The sequence below is a fragment of the Odocoileus virginianus genome, chromosome 4 (assembly GCF_023699985.2).
Source record: "Odocoileus virginianus isolate 20LAN1187 ecotype Illinois chromosome 4, Ovbor_1.2, whole genome shotgun sequence".
Lineage (NCBI taxonomy): Eukaryota > Metazoa > Chordata > Mammalia > Artiodactyla > Cervidae > Odocoileus > Odocoileus virginianus.
Genome location: NC_069677.1, coordinates 46,964,702 through 46,983,747, shown reverse-complemented (window position 1 = coordinate 46,983,747; position 19,046 = coordinate 46,964,702). Strand labels below are relative to the sequence as shown.

At 35.2% G+C, this 19,046-nt stretch overlaps 1 protein-coding gene across 3 annotated transcripts in view; it reads right to left on the bottom strand.

The window, feature by feature from the left end:
- IFT80 (intraflagellar transport 80) overlaps window positions 1-19,046 on the bottom strand; it is a 113,905-nt gene that overhangs the window by 30,713 nt on the left and 64,146 nt on the right. For all 3 annotated transcript variants that reach the window (XM_070466505.1, XM_070466504.1, XM_070466503.1), the window contains exons 9-12: window positions 18,166-18,345; window positions 8,657-8,775; window positions 5,791-5,865; window positions 102-265 (exon numbers count right to left, since the gene is read on the bottom strand). In XM_070466505.1, the coding sequence (XP_070322606.1) occupies window positions 102-265; window positions 5,791-5,865; window positions 8,657-8,775; window positions 18,166-18,345 (538 nt within the window). The remainder of the gene's footprint in view (window positions 1-101; window positions 266-5,790; window positions 5,866-8,656; window positions 8,776-18,165; window positions 18,346-19,046) is intronic.

The window sequence follows — 19,046 nt, the reverse complement described above, 5'->3', positions numbered from 1 at the left end:
CATTCTTCCTTATAAAGTCAACATATTAATAGATGAGAAAATGAAAATCAATTGATGAAAATTTTAATAAATTTCATTGAAAATTATAAAAATGCACTTACTTTTTTCATCAGCTTTGTCTTTTATTGCTATGGTATCATTACTCAGAGAGACAGTCTGTGCATTTAGAATATCTGTTCTCATTCCAGGAAATTTTGGAGAGGAAAGGAAGCGCCCTTCATAAGAATATAAATAGATACCACCACCATCTACAAGAAGAAAATGTCTAAAAAATACAGAATAAAGATGTATTCTCAAGTAGGATTTACTATAATTTTCTTTTCATTTAGAAAATATTTTACGCTTTGGAAATATCTAAATCTTACAATTAAAACAATAATAAAACATAGATATATAAAAAATGAAGTATAAAAACAACCTGAAAAGTCAACATTTGGTTGTTTTGATTTGTTTCCTAGGTTTTTATTTTCTGATGGAGGTAGGAAAAGAAAAATGAAAATGTCCATAATCACCACCCTATAAAGTTTTGAACCCTTTAATATCATAATTATAATTCATTTCCTTTCCTAAAGAAGCATATCTATACAAAAGCAATAAAAATCATGTAATTTACAATTCAGTGAATCTTTTAATGACAGATGCTATTTGTTTTATGAAACAGTATTAACACATATTTTACAATTAAAGATTATGCTAAGGGTCATTAAATTATAGTATTAAATTAGATTAAATACTAGGCAGAGTCCTAAAGAGTGAAAATGACTAAAAAATTCACATCACAGTGAGCATTTATTAAAATAAGAAGCTTTGATTTTAAAATAATATAGTAACCATGAAGAAATGTATTCATATCTAAAAATCTGTTTTTTTAATATCAGGTAGTTGGGTTCATTTGCTGTGATGACAGCTCTATTCAAGGCATAGTATCTTGTGTTGTTTATTTTTTAAGTCAAAATATAAACATTTTATGGCTGCTATTTTTTCCTTTGAAATTTTAAGAATACAAAAAAACAATTCAAATAATACAGAGAAAGTAAAAGATCTCTTGCAATCTTCTTACCTCCATAGAGATAACTTGTGGCAAAGTATGCATAGAACTTAATTAACTCTTTCCTGATGGACATTTATTTTATTTCAAATTATTCACTCTTACAGAATGTCTGAGGTATATACACATCTTTGTATGTTTACATTGCTTATTTCCTTTATAAATCCTAAAAATGCAATATTTGGATCAAAGGACATATACTTTTAAAAATTTAACATATGTTGTTAAACTCCCCTTTAAAAGGTCTATTGATTTACACTCATACTATTGCTATATCAGAGAGTCTGCTTCTTCAAAGCTGAACATATTATTACTTCTTAAAACTTTATGTTCAAGCTATTAATATCCTTGATTCAGATTTTTTTTTTTTTGGATCACACCACGCAGCTTATGGAATCTTAATTCTCCAACTAGGAATTGAACCCGGGCCCTCAGCAGTGAAAGAGGCACGTCCTCACCACTGGATGGCCAGGGAATTCCCCAGAACTATTTCTTGATTCAAGAATTGCTAACTGTTCCTTTTTGCTCTGGAAACCATTAGGAAATAAACATCAAGATAAACAAAAGTTAGTATACAATGAATACCAAAAATGTACACTTGAATTAAATGAATACTTGAGTACTGCTGTGTGGCTTTTTTAATTGAAGGATTTGGCCCTTACACATTAGTGTATGAAAACAATATTTGCTAATGTTGACAAGTGACATATCATACTAGTATATATTCTTTTTTTGTCTCAGTAATAAAAGCATTTCCTCTTCTAAACAACACCTAAAGCTTTAACTTCCTGTGAATAAACACTATTCCAAGGGGCAAACATTTCTAATGTACATATATGGCCAGCAATGGTTAGTAAATAAAATATTCTAAAAAAAAAAAATTCTTTAATTATCTAGTAATTTACACTATTAACATATGACTTTACTAACAGCATATTCAATATACATTTATAAATACTATATAAAGAAATAAATTTATTTGGAACTATTCAAGTAAAAGAGAATTTCAAAAATACGGTTTTTTAGATAGCTGACATCTTACCTTTTACCTGGCAAAGATGTCTTTTTGTTTGAAAAGTTTACGATATCAATCAATCAATCAATCAATCACTGGTTCAATATCACTAAACAGCTGGTAGACAATATGATACAATTATTTTCTTGATCACTCAGGATCATCAATACGATGATCATACTCTTCAGCAACTGTGCAACTGATAGCTTTGATACTTAGGAGAATCTGCTGGTGCTATGCTTCTACCATCTTTCCAGCCCTTAGTCAGATGGGCACAAACACTTCTGGAAGTAACACTGAAATGGCTGCCCAAAGAGAAGCCCAAGTTCAGTTCAAACTTGTTTTGGTTGGTGATGGTGGTACTGGAAAAATTACATTTCATGAAATGTTCTGACTGGTGAATCTGAGAAGTATGTGGCTACCTTGGGTGTTAAGGTCCATCCTCTTGTGTTCCATACCAACAGAGGATCGATTAAGTTCAGTGTGTGGGATCCGGCTGATCAGGAGAAGCTTGGTGGACTGAGGGATGACTACTACATACAAGCTCAGCGTGCTGTTGTAATGTTTGATGAAACATAGAGAGTGAATTACAAGAATGTGCCCAACTGGCGTAGAGATCTGGTATGCGTGTGTGAGAACACCCCAGCTGTGCTGTGTGGCAATCAAGTGGATGCTAAGGACAGAAAGGTTAAGGCAAAGTCAACTGTCTTCCACTGAAAGAAGAACCTTCAGTTCTATGACATTTCTGCCAAAGGTATCTACAACTTTGAAAAGCTCTTCCTCTGGTTTGCTAGAAAACTGACCAGAGACCCTAACTTGGAGTTTGTCACCATGCCTGCTCTTGCCCTGCCAGAAGTGGTCATAGCCCCAGTCTTGACAGCACAGCACGGGCACAATTTAGAGGTTGCTCAGACAACTGCTCTCCTGGATGAAGATGATGACCTGTGACAAAGTGAAGCTGGGGCCCAGCGTCAGAAGTCTAGTTTTATAGGCAACTGTCCTGTGATGTCAGTGATGCAGCGAGTTTGCCACTTTATTATATAGCTAAGAAATGTTTAATCTTTGGATGCTGAAGGAGATAGATGGGCTTTTGAGTGAATATGGCAGTTTAGAAAAAATACCTTCATTTTTTGGACCTGCACATTTAGGTGTTTCGGAACACAGTTGTTTCCTCCTTGAGTTTCTAACACAAGACTGCTATAGTCACATGACAAGATTGAGAAGTGGAATCTTGTTTGTTACTGTCATTCCCACTCCTTTTCATTTAGAATCAGAATAAAGTTGTGTTTCAATTAAAAAAAAAAAAGGCTCTGTGCCATTCGTTTTTCTCCATGCTTCCTTGCCAGCAGTCACTTTCTTCCTGTCATTGTGCCAGATTCTAACAGCCACCAGCATTCAGCATCTGGCTATCTGTAGAAGGCTATGGGCCTCCCAGGGAGTGCAGTAGTAATGAATCCGCCTGCCAGTGCAGGAGATACAGGAGACACAAGTTCAATCCCTGGGTTGTGAAAATATCTCAGAGGAGGAAATGGCAATCCACTCCAGTATTCTTGCCTGGGAAATTCCATGGACAGAGGAGCCTGGCAGGCTGTGGTGCATCAGGGTAGCAAAAGAGTCAGACACAATCTAGCAACTAAACAACAACAAATGGGCTAGAAAACCTGATAATAACACTCTCAAGAGCTGCCTAAGTGGTGAGTAAAGGAATGAGGTAATAAACTAAATGGTTTTAGTGAAAAGATTTCATGGGCATCAATCTTAAGTAATTGTAGATTATATTTTCATGCTTTATTCCTGGTTTTATCAAGTTTAACTTTCTAACTCTGACCTCTGATTTAGTAGGGTACCACTGTACGTGACAGATTGGTTGATCATTTTCATGGAAAAATGTGGGTACCTGAGTAATAGCTATTACTACTTTACTCCAGTTAACTGGCCCAGAGTTTCTCAGTCCTGTATACACAAAGTATTGATAGAGAATATTGTTTTTCAAACTCCAGATCACAGCCTAGTAGTGCCTCATAAAATGAATGAATTTCAACCAGTATTTTAAAACAAATACAAGACAGAAAATATGGGAACAATGAGGTCAAAACTATGTTATAGTAATTTGCCTGTTTCACTGTCATTCTCTCATTACTCTGATGTTTACTTGTAATAAGTTTATTCTTATCATTTATAATTGATATATTGTAAATCTCTCAATTTTACTTTCTAGTATTTTGTCCTTGTTCAGTTGCTAAGCCGTGTCTGACTCTCTGTGACCCCATGAGTTGCTAAGCCATGTCTGACTCGTCTCCCCGAGTCTGCTCAGATTCAGGTCCACTGAGTCAGTGATGCCATCCTCTGTTGCCCCTCCTCCTTCTGTCCTCAATCTTTCCCAGCTTCAAGGTCTTTTCAAGTGAGCTGACTCTTCACATTAGGAGGCCAAAGTATTAATAGTTTCAGCTTTAGTATCAGTCCTTCCAATGGATATTCAGGGTTGATTTCCTTTGGGATTGACTGGTTTGATCTCCTTGCTGTCCAAGGGACTCTAAAGAGTCTTCTCCAGCACCACAGTTCAAAAGCATCAATTCTTTGGCACTCAGCCTTCATTATGGTCCAACTCTCACATCTGCACAAGACTACCGGAAAAACCATAGCTTTGACTATATGGATCTTTGTCAGCAAAGTGATGTCTTTGCTTTTTAACACACTGTCTAGGTTTGTCATGGTTTTCCTTCCAAGGAGCAAGAGTCTTTTAATTTCATGGTTGTAGTCACCATCTGCAGTGATTTTGGAGCCTAAGAAAATAAAATCTGCCACTGTTTCCATTTTTTCCCCCATCTATTTGCCAAAAAGTGATGGAACCAGATGTCAGGATCTTAGTTTTTTGAATGTTGAGATTTAAGCCAGGTTTTACACCCTCCTCTTTCACTTTCATCAAGAGGCTCTTCAGTTCCTCTTTGCTTTCTGCCATTAGCGTGGTATCATCTGCATATTTGAGGTTGCTGATATTTCTCCTGGCAATCTTGATTCCAGCTTGTGATTCATCCAGTCTGGCATTTTGCTTGAAATACTCTGAATATAAGTTAAATAAGCAGGTTGACAATATACAGGCTTGATGGACTCCTTTCCCAAATTTTAAACCAGTCTGTTGTTCCATGTCTGGTTCTAACTGTTGCTTCTTGTTCCGCGTACAAGTTTCTTAGGAAACAAGTTACGACGGTCCAGTATTCCCATCTCTTTAAGAATTTTCCACAGTTTGTTGGACTCCACACAGTCAAAGGCTTTAGCATAGTCAATGAAGCAGAAGTAGATGTTTTTCTGGATTTCTCTTGCTTTTTCCATGATACAATGGATGTTGGCAATTTGATCTCTAGTTCCTCTGCCTTGTCTAAATCTAGCTTATACATCTGGAAGTTCTCAGTTCACATAGTGTTGAAGCCTTGCTTGAAGGATTTCTAGCATATTAAAGGCCAACATATATAACCCACACATAGACCTCAATAACTTTAAGGATGTAAAGAAATTCTGAGACCAAAAAGTTTTAGAAGTACTGATCTAAGAGTTTATTCCCTTATTTTTTATTTTCTTTTAAAATTAATAGAAGAAACAGATTGATTCTGGTGTACCAGTGATTTCAGAACACACCATCCTGTAAATGGCATGCTTTAAAGAGTACTTTACTGCAATTTAAAATATTTTAATCCCCAAATTCAATAGTGAAACACGATAAATAAATTACCGTTCTGCTTGCAGAATTAAACTAACAGTTCCTTCCTTGAGATCAAATATAAGTGGTGTATTCCAGTTCTTCGTACTGAAAGACAAATAAAATGGATACTTATTTACACTTAAAATACTTAATAAGTAGTGGGTACTCATTTTAAACAAAGCATCATTAGTTTCACAGTAACTCTGTATATGATCCTATTATAGCACTTGGTACGTTGTTCTGAAATTATTCATTTGCACACCTGTATACCTGACTAGAAAGTGGAGTCTGTGTCCCCAGCATCTAGCACATAGTAAGTACTTAATAAATGTTTATTCTAGGAACCACAACATGTGAACTGAGGAATCATAAGTTCATGTTCTGTCATTTATTAGCTCTGTGACTTGAGCAAGTCATCTAATGTTTCTCTTTTGAAAAATAGTAGCAGCATAGCTTAGTGAAAAGAGGATGGATTTTTTTGGTCATTATTATGTAATATTTTATTGCATGGATATGGCACAGTTGTTTATTCTAATGTTGATGGACATTTGGTTGATTTCAGATTTTGATTCTTATAAATGTGATGCTATGAACATTTTTTTAAATTTATTTATTTTTAATTGAGAGATAATTGCTTTACAATATTGTACTGGTGTCTGCCATACATCAGCATGAATCAGCCGTGTAAGTATACATATGTCCCCTCCCTCTTGAGAGGATGAGGTTTTGGCTAGACAGATCAGGATTAGAAATCTGGTTTCACCACCTGTCAGCCTTATGATCTTAATAAGCTTAACCTCCTAAGCAACAGTTTCATTATTCGTAAAATGGTGATAATGATGTCTTACCTAAAGTATCTAGTTAACTGCCTGTTGTGTAGCAGATACTGAACAAAAACTGTAATAATAATAATAACATGATCACTTTTCCTATCAGTCTCCCAGTGTAAGTGTTGAGCAAATGAAGATTTCTGTGAAACATTCTGTAAACTGTAAAATTCTATATACATGTTAAGCTATGACTATGCTTACTGAACAAATGGATAAAACGAATGAACAAATAACTCCTATGAGTTTCATGATGTAATATGATTCAAAGATAGGGATGGGTAGAAAGGACATTTACAACCTGAAAAACCCATCCTCAAATAATCAAAGTTGCTCGATAGTTTAAAATGTTTTATTATTCCTATATATTCTAAACTTCTAAACTTCTCTCAATTACTTTCATAGAACAAATTCTTTAAATCTCATATGCAGATCCGGAAGATGGGGGAAGGGAAAAGTTGCGGTAAGCAGGCACATTGCTGGAAATTAATCGTGGTTAACGCAGAGCCTGATACCCATTTCAGTAAGTAAATGCATGCATAAAGCCAAATAGTGAATAAACTGTTACTAATAATCAGCAAGTCTGGAGTTCACAGGTATGATAAAGCTATGTACTTTTGTACTTTAGAAAAAATATCACACATGCTTCATTTATGCAATCATTAGGATTAACCTTCATTCTTTGTCAAGAGAGTTAAAAAGAACAGTGAGTATGAGGGGTTTTTTTCCACATCCCCTTACAAAATATCTGAGATTCTTGACAACTAAGATATACACACATGTCATGGAGATATAAACTCCCTAAACTAAGTGTTGATCAGAGGAAGGGAATTTTCTATACAACTATTTGAGAAATTAAGTGAAAATTTAACATAGAATGCTCATATGTGATTTTCTTTGGAACTTCTTCCCATATAAACCAGTATATTGTTTGCAGATTTATTTTTTAAATTATATTTTTATTACTAAAAAAGGAACAACAGTTATTAGGAACTTGGATTCAAATCTCAGCTCTTCCTTTAGAAAAGAAGTTAAGTAGTGTGACCCAGGGTATTATTTAATTACCTCTGCATCCTTCAGCTTCTTCATTTTGTAAAATGGGAATAATAATAATATTCAACACACAGAGTAAATCAGATCATGAACATAAAAGATAGTATAACAGTGCTGAGTAAAGAATAGTTGTTATGATCTAAAACACCAGGTATTTTTACAATAATTTAATGAAATATACTTTGGTATGATGGCTCTTAGCACTACTTCATTTCCACTACTGCTCACTGGAATTCCACTTTAATAAATATTTTGTACCGTAGTGAATGTCTTGCCAACAAGAGAGGGGAAGCAATGTTAACTCAGAAAAGAAAAGCAATTTAATATTTTGATAACGTATTAACTAGTATGAGAAAGGTAGAGTGAGAAAAAAACTAAATAACAGCTTCTAAACCTTTGGTAAATATTTTAAAAAGCAACCGCTCTAATACAAGTATCAATCCTTCAGATTCAAACATTATGTCTTCAATTTCAGTAATTTTGCAATTTCCCACCAGGGAAGCCCAACACAAAGTATACTGAATGTATTTTCTTTCATCATTTCTGGACAACTCTGGATCATCAGTATGAACATTCATGATTACCTGGGCCTGAACACCTCCTTGTGTCCTTACTGAACGCCTTTCAGCCTGCTCTCAGGCTGTAAGCTGTCCTCTGCCAGTGGTTAGGCGGTTCCTTTTCACACCACTTATCAGGTGCTCCTAAACTTCTCTGGGCTTTGCAATAAACGTATACTAAAGTCCTTGGGTTATGAGTAAAATAAGAGCAAGCATTATCCCAGAGAAGGTATTTTGTATTACAAAAGTGATTATTAACCTTTGATGCACAACTATTATATCTATTTTCTCTGCTCATAGCTCACTTTTTATCACTTCTCAGTTAGGAGTAAGTTCAAGATAGGTGACATTTTTGAGAAAGTTAAGTTTAAGCCAAACCATGTTAATATGACAGCTGGCAAATAAATTTTTTTTTTCATACACAAAACTCTAGATTTTAAAGAAATGCAAGATGCTTACGAGAACACATAACACTGAAGAGACGTTGAAACAACTAAGTGTGCATAGTTCAAAGAGGCTTTAATGACTCGATCACGGAATTCCAGTAAATCCACTGCATCATTAAGAACGTTACGAACCTAAAGAAGGAAACATGAAATACCAACGAACAACATTAAAATACAGCAAACTTTTAATTAGATAAGTTAGCAAGATTCTGAAATGCACCAAAAAAGAAAAAAAAATTAAAAGGCATTCTTGATTATCTAACCATAGAAAGAAGAATTCAATAGGAACCAGGCATAAGATGACATATTTGGGTATAAAAATTGACCAACAAAAGTACAGATACAGAAAAGTGAGAAATCAGTAGAAAATGATCTATAAAGATTTCTAATCTGAAAGCCAACCTGTATGAGGCAGCAGTGGTGCAGTTTTAGAACAGTGAGGTATATAGTCAAAGGAGTATGGCTTCTAGGAGCTGGAAAGAGATCACATGATTTCTGTTCAAAACAGTAGGAATATATCTTTCTAGGGCTAGGTTTTACTTTAAAATTTAAGTTTCCAAGAAAGAGATATAATAACTTCAAAAATCAAAAGTGGAGTAGGAGGTGTTAGTAAAGAAACTGACTGCATAGTGAAGAAGCCAAGCTGCACAGAGGGGTGGAAAATGTTTCCACATGTAAAAACATAGAGATAACATATAAGAAAACTAAGCACCAACTAACAAAAAGAGATGCACCCATGATAGTCAAAACTGTTATAAAAGTTTGTTAACTGAATAAAGTTTACAAGGATTTTAAAGTTTGGAAATACCAGCCAAAAATTTTGAAACTGATAGATAATCTACAACAAATTAAAAATACATTGGTCAAGACAAATTTATGAAATCTCTGGTTAATACCAGAAGATATTAAATAAAGAGGTAAAAAATTGAGAGATTAATTATACCTAGAAGTTAATACTTCTCTAAATTTCCATCAAAATATTATCATCTTTCTAAATTGTTATGACAATTATAGTATTAATGAAGAATAAAAGACTATGGAAAGAAAAAATAGGAAGATAAAGTCAAACTTCTTACAAGTACTTCCTCAAAGTACTTATGTCTATAAGGCATATATTTTTATTACCTATTCCCTAACTCCTATCCCTATCAGTCATCACCATGCCAAGAGACAGCAAAATTATATACACATATAATCCTTGACCTAGCAATCTTATTTCTAGAATTCTATACCAAAATAAACAGGCAAAATTATGAAATAACATACAAATAGACTCTTACTACATACATCACTACTGGTATTAGCAAAAGACTGGAAACAACCCAAATGTGTATCAATGAGGGACAGACTGAATAAACTACATTCACAGAGTAGAATAACACATAGCTCTAAAAAGGACTGAGTAATATCTATGGAGTGATCTCCACAATACATTGTAAAATAAAAAGTGCAAGATGCAAAAAAGTATGTATAGTGTGATACTTTTTATCTGATAAAGAGAAGGCTATGAAGATATATAGATTTATTCATATTAAAAAAACAAAAAATGTAAAACAATATTCAGCAATAATATTGAGATTATTATTTTAAATTATATTTTAGGATATATGCTAGAATACATTAATGTCTTTAGGAACCAAAATTTTCTTGTAAGAGAAAAGAACTGCAAATAAAACAAATCAGGAGTAAAACGCCATAATCTTGAATTTGAACTTGAAACAGTACATACTCATGATATATTTTTATCAGTTAAAAAGTACATTTTATCTAGGAGTAATGATCAAACCAATAGCAATGAGCATACCTAGAACTTGGATCATGGTCTCTAAGTAGCATTCCCCTCCAAAAGGAACAAAGCCTTCTTAAAAAAATGACTGATTCCAAGTTTGGAGCAGGAAATGTATAAGAAACCTAGAACATCTTATCAGAAATGCAAGCAAGCTATTGAAATTATCCCAAATGAACACAGGAGTCAACTGGGCAAAGATGGAACCATTGGAGCATTAAAGAGAATAATGACTGCAATGGATTGAAATATACCAAAATTTCTAAATCTGCAAGTTTATAATAACATCATCATCAACAACAACAAAGAAACTCTTTGGGCATGCCAGGAAATGAATTCATTATTTGAAGACTGATAAATAAAGGAAAATAAATCAGAATTTGTCTTACTTCAGGGTAACAAATAGTTGATTAGGCAAAGTCTATTATAGAAGGATTTTAGCTAACAAAAGTAGACGGAATGATAGAATCACAAGATGCAACTCCTGATAAGACACGGTTCTAAATAAGTACCATTCTTGACTGCTAAAAATATTAAAGTAAAAACCTAATGGGCAACTATATGACAGGTGAATCAGACTTATAACACCTGAACACACTGATCAATCTCATCATAGTTAAGAGATAAGAAGACATGTGTCTCGAGGCAACAGGAAGTACACAGCATCACGCACAAAGTATTCTTTATATATTTACCAAGTCTCTAAATCTAATCACGAGTATACAGGAAATACAGAAGCTAAATAAAAATGTTACATGTAATCAAACCACTAGGATGCAAACAGAAGACGGGAAATCCAAAAGAACAAATGACTTGGTTTCTTAAACAAACAAATAAATGAAGAGGAATTGTTCCAGATTTTATTTTTTTTTTTAGTTCTTTCAAATACATTCTTTAATTTGAAACTGCTAAAATCATTGTGACTTAGGGAGGTAGACTGTTCTCATTTTATAGGTTAAAAAGTAACATTATTATATAAAAGAAGTAATTGGTAATTTTTAATAATCACTATCTTTCTATAATTTTCCTATTTCTTTTACATAGGAACTGAGATCTCACTCTTGGGTTTTTTGTTTTCATTGAGACTTTAGAAGAGTTTTCTTTGTAAATTTAAGGAGTTGAGAACTGATGTATATTTATTGGACGACTTGACAAAAGCATTCTTTGCTCATCTGAGTTGTTTCTCAATTCACCTTTAGTAGAAATAAAACATGATAAAGTTGTTTATGGACAGTATTATATTAATGTAGACTGGAAGGAGAATTTGAATAAAACCCATAATGCCCCTCTGATTTCCACTTGAGTTGTTAAGTTTATAAATTTTATTTATTCTCTGAGATAGATCTCAATACTTGGCTTTTGTGTTTTGTTGTTCACCGTCGATACCTGCAGGTGTGACCTCAGAATTGTTCCAGATTTTAAAAGACTGAAGAGAAAAATGAACTAAATGTAATGTGGGACTTTGTTTCCTAATACAAAATAAACTAAATGTAACGTGGGACTTTGTTTCCTAATACAAACCAACCAACCATAAAAGTATTAGAAAACAGTTGAAGAAATGGGACAGACTTAGGAGACAACTAGAGAAATGTGAAATATTGACTATGATTATGTTAAAATAAAAACAGTCCTTATCCTTGAGATTTTTTTTTAAGTCTTAATAAAAAGAAAGAAAAAGACTCTGATAACATTTGCTCCACTCTTTGATGAATGTGGGAAACGACTGAAAAGGGAGTAGCAGTCTGACGGCAGGTGCTTCAAAGGAGCTGGAATCCTTTAAGAAAGAAGTAGCTACTACGGTCTGGGTTCAGCAAGGAGGGGTTAGGAGACACCTATATGACCCCCGGACTGAGTAATTCCTGGCATAAAGAAGAAAAACGCTTCTACTTGCGAAGGCTGAGGGAGAAACACTGGTCTCTGGAGTCGGTCAGTTTTCACTTAGAACAAAAATGTGAAGTGTACTTTCAGTGAAAAGGCCGAGCTCTGTCAGACCACAGGCAGGTGCTGCAGGCTGTGTCCTGCACAGCTCTAGGTCCAAGTGACGGGCCCCCTAGAACCAAGAGGGCCGTGACTGGAGCTGGTGACCCTGTGGGTCTCTCCTTATAGCCTAGCGTGTTCTGGGTTTCTCTCTCAGCAAGGGGAGGAGAGAGCTACCCCCAGGACCCAGGCTTTGATTTCAGACAGAGACCTGCCTCAGGCCCCTGGCCTCTCTCCGAGTCCTTTCCGCTCCATTAGTCTACAGGAGCCCTCTCGGCTCTGCTTCTGCCTCCCAGCTTCTGCACCAGGAGTCAAGCAGGTTGGAGACTTGACTCCACACTCTGCTTTCTTATTCCATTTCTGGCCCACAGAGATGTTTATCCTGTTTTTGAATCCAGATAAATCTCTTTTTAAAATATATTTCATAAATTATTGATCTCCTTGGAGCCAAATGTATGCCTTATCCTTCCAAGTATGAACTGATGACACCATTTTCACCAGAAGTCTGAGCTCCCAGAGACTTTTTTAAAGGTCCAAAATGCCATCCTTTCCTAGAAACATTTGAAAGCTAATGGAACGAAATAAAAGTTTCTAAAGGAAGTTACATGGAGGTTTCTTTACAGCAACATGATATCCAGTGAAATAAACTGGCTGTTAACACAGGTTTAGGACAATTAATTCAATATTTTAAAAATCTGATTGTATGAGCTTCTGTCATTATTCAAATTACAGACAGATTTCTTAAAATTCACGTTGGCCTAAAGCTTCACATGGGGGAATTCTCTTTTTTGTGAATCTGGAACACTAGAACAGCAATAAAACATCTTGGCCATAATAACAAACAAAGGCACATTGATGATTGCTGTTATAATTTCAAAGTAATGGTGAATCCTACATCAGAAATGTCCTGTGATGAATTTTAAATGTACCCATATTTGCTCTGTTCTATTCAGGGCAGCTTCAGAATTAACGTGTTCATACTTTTATCACCTAATACTTCCACCTAAGCACAATATTTGACCCCTCAGACTGACCTAAGTCTGAAAATTCTGTTTCCACATTTCCAAATACATATTTAATCCTAAATATAGCCATAGCAATAGATACCATTTATTTTTGTTTTACATACAAGATCTCATTTAATCATCAAAAACACTCTCTCATTAACTTTTATCTTTACAGGAGATAGAGTGACTAAGAATTAAATAATTCTGAACTATGGCAACGTTCAAATTGTGTAGAAGCCATATCTGAGCCCCAAGCTAAAGTGACAGTGGCAGGAAAGAGCAAATGGGAAACTTGAGACCTGAGGAATGCCTCGTCTCTTCCACCCGTACCCTCTTCCCTTCTAGGCCCTTCCTCCCAGCAAAGACATCAACTCTCCTTTTGGAAAGAAATATTGCTAGAATTTAGCCTGAAGACAAGGCACAAATGAGGAAACCTTCTCACTCTTGGTTATTGTATCACATAAAAGCTGAGGTCCAGGGAGACAGGTAATGTCTTAGGGCAATGAAACCTATTACCAGGTAGCAACTCTCAGGTCAAGGTCTAAAGTTAACAATTAGGGCTCAACATGATCTCTGGTTTCTGAGTTAATGAAACACAAATCAACAGTCTACAAAGCTTCTAAGGAAACTGTGAAACTCTAAACCAGGCAAACAAAAAGTTGTGGCTATTGTCCCTATTGCTCCATCTATGGCTCCATCTTAACAACATTAAGTGGGCTGTTAAAATGTAGACTCCAGAAAGGAAATCCTTCCAAGTGGGAGATCTTCCCCAAAAGGCAAGCTAGAATTGCCAAATTAACCAAGCAACTAACTTCAGTGGTAAAACAAAGAATTCTCAGGATATTCCTGGCCAGCTGGGCTTTTGTTATGGACCTCATAATCACAGTGTGCTGTTTTTCCTTCCCCCATTCTCCAAATTGTTTTCATTCCAGGTGTATTCCCTTCACCATTATATATTGGGAAGATGGGGAGGAGGAGGAGAATAATTAAAACTCATATTTATTTAGTTTTCCAGACCAAAGAGTTAGAGCTGGAATGACTTGGATGAGTTTAGGTTATCATCTTTTAGAGAGGGGATGGGTTTGTTTTCAAAAGCAAAAGGAATAGCTGCATTAGTTAAGTAGAGCATCTCTGAATTATACGTATACATGAATAAGGGTAAGCATTAATATGTGTTGTGAGTAGACTGTAAAGGGGTTAGTGATTTCCACCTACTGGTATTCACATCCTTATGTAAGTCTCTCCACTTGTGTGTGAATTAGACCTCATAGCTCACTTCTAATGATCAGAAAAAAGGCTAAAACGATGAGATGACACTTCCAAGTTGAGGTTATAAAGAACTGTGACTTATGTTTCACTCACACGCTCTGTGCCCTTCATAATTGCTCTCACAAAGCTGCCAGGTTGTGAGCTGCCCAGTGTGGAGGCTACATGTAAGGAACTGAGGGAGGCCTCCAGGCAACTGCCAACAAGAAACTGAGGCCCTCAGTTCAATAGCCCTTGAAAAATGGAAGCCTGCCAACAACCATGTCGGTACGCTTGGAAGCAAGTCCTCTCCAGCTGAGGACGCTTCACGTGCTACTGAAAACCCTGGCCAACACCTTAATGGCAGCCTTGTGAGAAACTCTGTGTCAGAAGATTTACTAAGCCATGCCTGGATTCTTGACCCAAAGAAACTAAGAGATAATAAATATTGCTGTTTTAAACCACTGTTTATTTATTAGCCAGTCATCAATAACTAATACAGTTACGGTTGCTAAGTAGCTAAAGGATAGACTATAGTGGATAGCTGTTGGTTTCTGTCTGCCCAGAATCAAATGCTATCTTTTCTGGTAACTATGCCTTGGTTTTTCTTTGGGGAAACATACCCATTATTCTAAGTGACTAAGTGGTTTTGATGGGGTTGATTCCATTCCAACTCTCAACTAAATATACCTGACCCAGACTTGGCACAAGAAATCCAATGCTGAGACTTCTGCTGAAATTACTAGGGGGCTAGAGGGAAAAGCACTCTTTCTGTTGGGCTTGAAGTTGGTAGAATGTAAGCCTAGAGATACCATGGCCATAACAGAGAGACAGCCTTTGTGCAAATGAAGCCAATACAGAAAAAAGGAGACTGCAGGAAGAGAAAGTGATGGAAGTCCAGTTGACCTTATTTAAGCCCCTGGATCCAATACCACCTCATCAGTCTATCTCTTGACTTCACATGGACCAATAAATTTCTTTTGCTTTTTTATTCTTTACTTTCATTTAATCAATCTGAGGTAAATTTATGAAAAGAAAAATTTCAACATATTAATCCAGAAGGTCTCATGAGAACAGGAACCAAATCTGTCTTATTCAAAACTGTATCCCCCATTGCCTAGCTCAAGGCATTGCACGTAGGTTACCGAATAAGTAAATGAAACTGCTGTAAAAAAAAAAAAAAAAAAAACCTATGAAAAGATAGACCCAGCTTAGCAAAAACGCAAAATAAATGTCTTACAGTCATTGAGAGTAAGGTCCCTTTACAAAACTAAAAAGAGTGTTCTCGTTCCAAAGCTTTGAAAGATTATCTGTAAACATTATTTTAAGTATAGAGACAATTCAGTTTAGATAAGCTATTTAAAAACCTCACTGTTCACCTTATCTGATATAAAAATCCTCTAATGCTAAGATGGCTCTTTTTTTATGAAAGAAAAATTTCTCTTTTTAAATATATTCTCATCTTAGGGCACTTCTGAAATGAAGGCGATATTATATCAGCTAGCCCCCATGCCCTATGTGAATAAAACTGTGTCCCCAAGCCAGCTGACTAGAACTCACAGTGCATTCTTTATCACAGACACAATACTATAAATAATGTCTTAGTTCCCAGGCTAACTAACCAAAATATATATTTATACTATCAAATAGATCTGACTACTCATTTACAGGAAATACAGAAGACAGAGAAGTATGTCAAACCAAACCATGGGGACACTGTCAGCAAAAGTCCAGACTCTGGAGACACACAAACTAATTTGGTGTCTTCAACAGATAAACCGCAAGAGGAAAATATAAAGATACTTAAAATATATATCAACCAATGGTAACATGTAAACCATTTTGGATCCTAATTCAAACAAAAACAAACCTTTAAAAATGTGATATGGAGGAAACAATTGAATTTGAACATTTTTTGGATATTCCTTTGATAATATTAAGGAATTAGTATTTAAATATTAAATAATTAAGGAATGGTATTGTGGGTATGTTAAAAAAAAAAAGAGTCCTTATCTTTTAGTTGTATATACTGAAATTTTTGCAGCTGAAGTGATATCTAAATTTTCTTCAAAATAATTGGGACAGGGGAAAAGTAGATATGGACACGGATGGGGCAGGCTTGATCATGGGCAGATGGCTGTTGGGGCTGGGAAATGAGTACAAAGAGATTCATTATACTATTCTCTCTTTGTGTGTTTTAAATTCTCTATAATAAATTTAAAATTTTTTAAATAAGAAAGTAGAACAAGGAAAATGTATAAGGTACCTAATTATTACCACTAATGACCCTACTATCCAGATTTTAAAATCTGGATACTTAGCCTAAAGCAGATCCAGCCAAGAAATCACAAAGTATGTTTTCAAATTTTTATAGTACTTACAATCATCTAAATTGTAATTACAATCATCTAAATTCTGAATGCTAAAGATAGAGACAACTGATAAGGACAGGAGAAAGAAAAGGGAGAAGGTAAAGCTCCCTTTTCTTTGGCAGATGGTTTGCCATCAACACATCATCTTAGGCCACTCCTCCTTCCTTTCATCAACTAACTTTTAAAGTATTTGTCAAGCTCTTATTACATGTGCGGCACTGGGCCAGGCCCTATAGAGAGATAAAGATGAGTGAAATATAGTACCATGCCCTTAAGAAGCTTACAACTGATTAAATAACCCCTCCCACTGACGTTCTCTGATCTGTAAAACATTTCCCCCGAACTCCAGTGGCCACATTTCAACCTTTCTGTCTTAATCTATAAAGATTTTTACCCCAAAAGTATCTGGTTTTCTCCCTAAATCTCAATAAGAGATGGTGAAGTGATAGAGGGATGTTTCTGGAATTTCAACCTTCTGATTTCCAACCAGTCTGGGGTCTACAATGCAAGCGTGGAGTCACCATCCTCCGCTTGGGGAGGGGGGGCGGTCTTAGTTTCTGTAGAACAACTCAAAAGATACGGGCTTTGGTACTAAGGAGGACCCCTCAGGGTCCTGCTCAGTTTCAACCCCCCTTTTCTTTGATAACTCTCAAACTTGAAGGGTACAGGTAGGGGACAAAAAGGGAATAATGTTTTGAATAGAGAGGTTAATCATAAACTTGGCAGAGAAACTCAGGTTTAGGGGAACTCAATTTCATCCTTGCCTTAACCCCATAACTTCAGGAGCTGTAGGCACTCATAGTCTATGTCAGTGAATGGTTCTTACTTTATGTCATAAAAAAGTCACTAATGGTATAGTTAGTATCTTTCTAATATGACTGAATTTTAATAAACATAATTTAAATATAATCAGTTCAGTTCAGTCACTCAGTCATGTCCAACTCTTTGTGACCCATGAACTGCAACACATCAGACTTCCCTGTTCATCACCAGCCCCTGGAGCTTGCTCAAACTCATGTCCATCAAGTCGATGATACCATAATAAACAAAGATAATTCCATATTCTGTATTGTAAACTGAATATGTGTGTGTGTGTGGGGAAGCAGATTTAATCAACTATGAAACATAATCATACCTGCATGGTCCTTCTTTTAGTTAATGTTACTTGAAAATTCTTCCACTCCCAGCGTTGTTCCACCACATGTGCAAAAACAACATGTCCATTTCCACAGGCTCCAGCAATCTGGGTACCATCAATTGACCACGCGATATTAAATATGCTACCAGTGTTGGGCTTTTCTAAAGCATATGACCACTGGGGAAGAAAGAACATAACAGAATCAGTTTATTTTAAAATATTTTAAAGAAGTTTTAAATTGGGCATATGTTAACATAGTAAGATGATTTTTTAAAAGAACATGTCTTTATTCTAGAATTATTAAGGAATATTTTTCTTAATTAAATGATAGTGTACTGAGAGGAAGATAAAGACATGATTTTTTTTCTAAGTACATACTAGAATACATGACGTGATAAGAGTATAAAATCTCTCAAGAACTGTAGAACACTCACACCATTTCGATTTACATCGTTTGATTCACTTTTAAGCAGTTAATACTCAACGGGTAAACATAAACATCCCATAGGGAAAAAAACAAAGACATCTTACTATTAATTCATAAGGGTCTCTATAGGCCCTACACCTAAAATTTTACTACAATATTAAAGTAATTGTCATATTGAAACTAAACACACAATATGACTGAAGCATCTCTAATACATATCTTAAACCATGAAAATACAAGTAAACAGATTTTTCTTCTTTTTTTATTCACAGTGAAGTAGGTAAGATTTTATAGAATCTGTCTGAGAAAGCAATATAGCAAAATCAATAAGCATCAACTGGATAAAAAACTCTTGTACATGTCAGTGTGTGAATAAGATAGTAAGAAAAAAAACTTTTACAAAAATGATATTATATGCATTTTCTTTCATTCTTCAGATGAAATATACACT